Below are 2,139 nucleotides of genomic sequence, written 5' to 3'. Positions count from 1 at the left end.
TAAAAAACAAAGATTAGAAGTTTTTTTGCTTTTTATTGCAATTTTTTCAGTAAATTTTTCAGTAATATTTTCAGTAAAAAGCATTTTTGCATCAAGCTAAAACATTTGTGTCTAATTTTTAGCATTCTTTTATTTTCTTAATTAAACTCATTATCCAAAAATTTAAATCACATGGCCTGGTGTAGCCATCTGGTTTCACCAGTCCTCAGTCAAATCGTCCAACCCATGCTAGCATGGAAAGCGGACGTTAAACGACGACGACGACGACACTGTGTTATAAAATTAAACTCATGTAGAATATATAATTCAAAGAGTAAGAAATAATAAAAATGATTTTTTCTTTAAAACACAGGAGAATGTTTTTAAAGTTTACATTATCAGATAACAAAGTATTACATTTAGAAAAATATTAAAAAAAGTTAAAGTAAAATGTAGAAATGATTAGCTTTTATAAAAAATCTTAGGGGTTACAATTGTCAATTTTGCTTAAATTACTCTTATGTGATTTTTTTTAAACATATAAATATGTAATAACAAATTTTTAATGTGTGAACTTTCAGACAATTAGGCTTTTCACTAAAATTGAAAATAAATAACTTTTTGAGCATTTTAATTTTAAACTTTTAAGTAAAAACAAAAACTATAAAAAGGCATTTATTACTATTTTAGTTTTAAAAGTCTAACTTCAGCTGCAATATTTTGAGGGTTTTTTTGTCTTCTTGTCATGTACTTTTCCAGGATTCTGTGCCTCTATTTTTCATTTTAGTATGTGTAATGCATCAATATTATCCACAGGTTTGTGGTTTAGTGATGAGACCTTTATTTTTACTTTTATCAAAGAAGGATATGAGTCAAAATAGTAGATTTCTCTTCTTCAAGGCACAAAATAAAGGCCATTGTTTGAACTACTTACAATAGTTGAAAAGTGAAGAGGATTTTAACAATTTGTATAATGTTAAAAAGTCCATTGGTAATATTTGTTACAGAGAATATAAATCAATAATGTTTGTAATATACAAAGTATATCAACAATATTATGATATTCATTATTGTGGTATATCACTTTAAAAAATTGTTTAATTAAACAGTTTCAAATAAAACCAACTCCATAAAAAAAATTCAAAACACAAAGATTGAAGATGAAACAATTCTGGATTAAATCTCAGAATCACATCTCAAATATCTAGATTTGGGACCAAGATGGTCTCTGGAAATTAATATGTACAACAAAATATAGAGGATTGAAATCAATGACAAGGAATATAATTTTTTCTTAATAAAAAAGAACACAGATCATATTTCTCAGAGAATATTAATACTTACTTTCAAAGGCAAAACCTCTTTGTTGATACCAAAAAACATAGCCATTGCACAAGTCCATGAGAGAAGTCCTGCAACATCACCACATACTTTCTTGGCTGTTTCAAAAGTATAATCCTCCATTTTCAGATATACTTGCATTAGCTCAACAGTCTCACTGTTTATAGTATCCTTGAATCAAATGAACAAAAGTATAATTACTCTGTGTGCGTGTGTGTGTGTGTGTGCATACACATGTGCATGTAAATGGAGGTGTATTTGTATACATGCATATACGCGTAGATGTATATGCACATAGACATAAGAGTGTAGGCATGTACTAGAATCTATCAAATTCAAAACATTTCTCTATGGCTAATGATCTGTTAAGAAATGTAGATATCTATATTATTATAAATCTTCCATTTCTTGCTTTTAAGTGACAATTATTTATCTTCTAACTTTCACTTGTTTCGATGATTCATAGATGGCAGCCATGCTGGGGCACCACTTTGAAGAATTATCAGTCAAATGAATCAACCACAGTACATTTTATTTGAAAGCCCAGTATTTATTCTATCAGTCTCTTTTGCTGAACTGCTAAGTTACAGAGATGTAAACACACCAACACTAGTCATCAAGTGGTGGTAGGGGGACAAACACACACAAACAAATACATACATACATATATGTGTGTGTGTTTGTGTATGTATGTGTGTGTGTGTGTGTGTGTATGTGTGTGTGTGTGTGTGTGTGTGTGTAGCCTAGCCAGGCTCATGGGCTCGGTTTCCTGGTTTCAATGGCGTATGTGTTCCCCAGCTGGACGGGACGCCAGTCCAT

The 2,139-nt window shown here is 30.4% G+C and overlaps 1 protein-coding gene across 1 annotated transcript in view; it reads right to left on the bottom strand.

Annotated features, from left to right (window-relative positions):
• The window catches only part of LOC106871452 (dynein axonemal heavy chain 5), a 358,231-nt gene that overhangs the window by 43,541 nt on the left and 312,551 nt on the right, over positions 1-2,139 (bottom strand). Inside the window, exon 65 of the mRNA XM_014917924.2 lies at positions 1,324-1,491. Within this exon, the coding sequence (XP_014773410.1) occupies positions 1,324-1,491 (168 nt within the window). The remainder of the gene's footprint in view (positions 1-1,323; positions 1,492-2,139) is intronic.

This window comes from Octopus bimaculoides, chromosome 10, assembly GCF_001194135.2.
Source record: "Octopus bimaculoides isolate UCB-OBI-ISO-001 chromosome 10, ASM119413v2, whole genome shotgun sequence".
NCBI classification, from domain to species: domain Eukaryota; kingdom Metazoa; phylum Mollusca; class Cephalopoda; order Octopoda; family Octopodidae; genus Octopus; species Octopus bimaculoides.
Note: the sequence above shows the minus strand (reverse complement) of the source record. Positions and strands in the feature narration are given on the sequence as shown.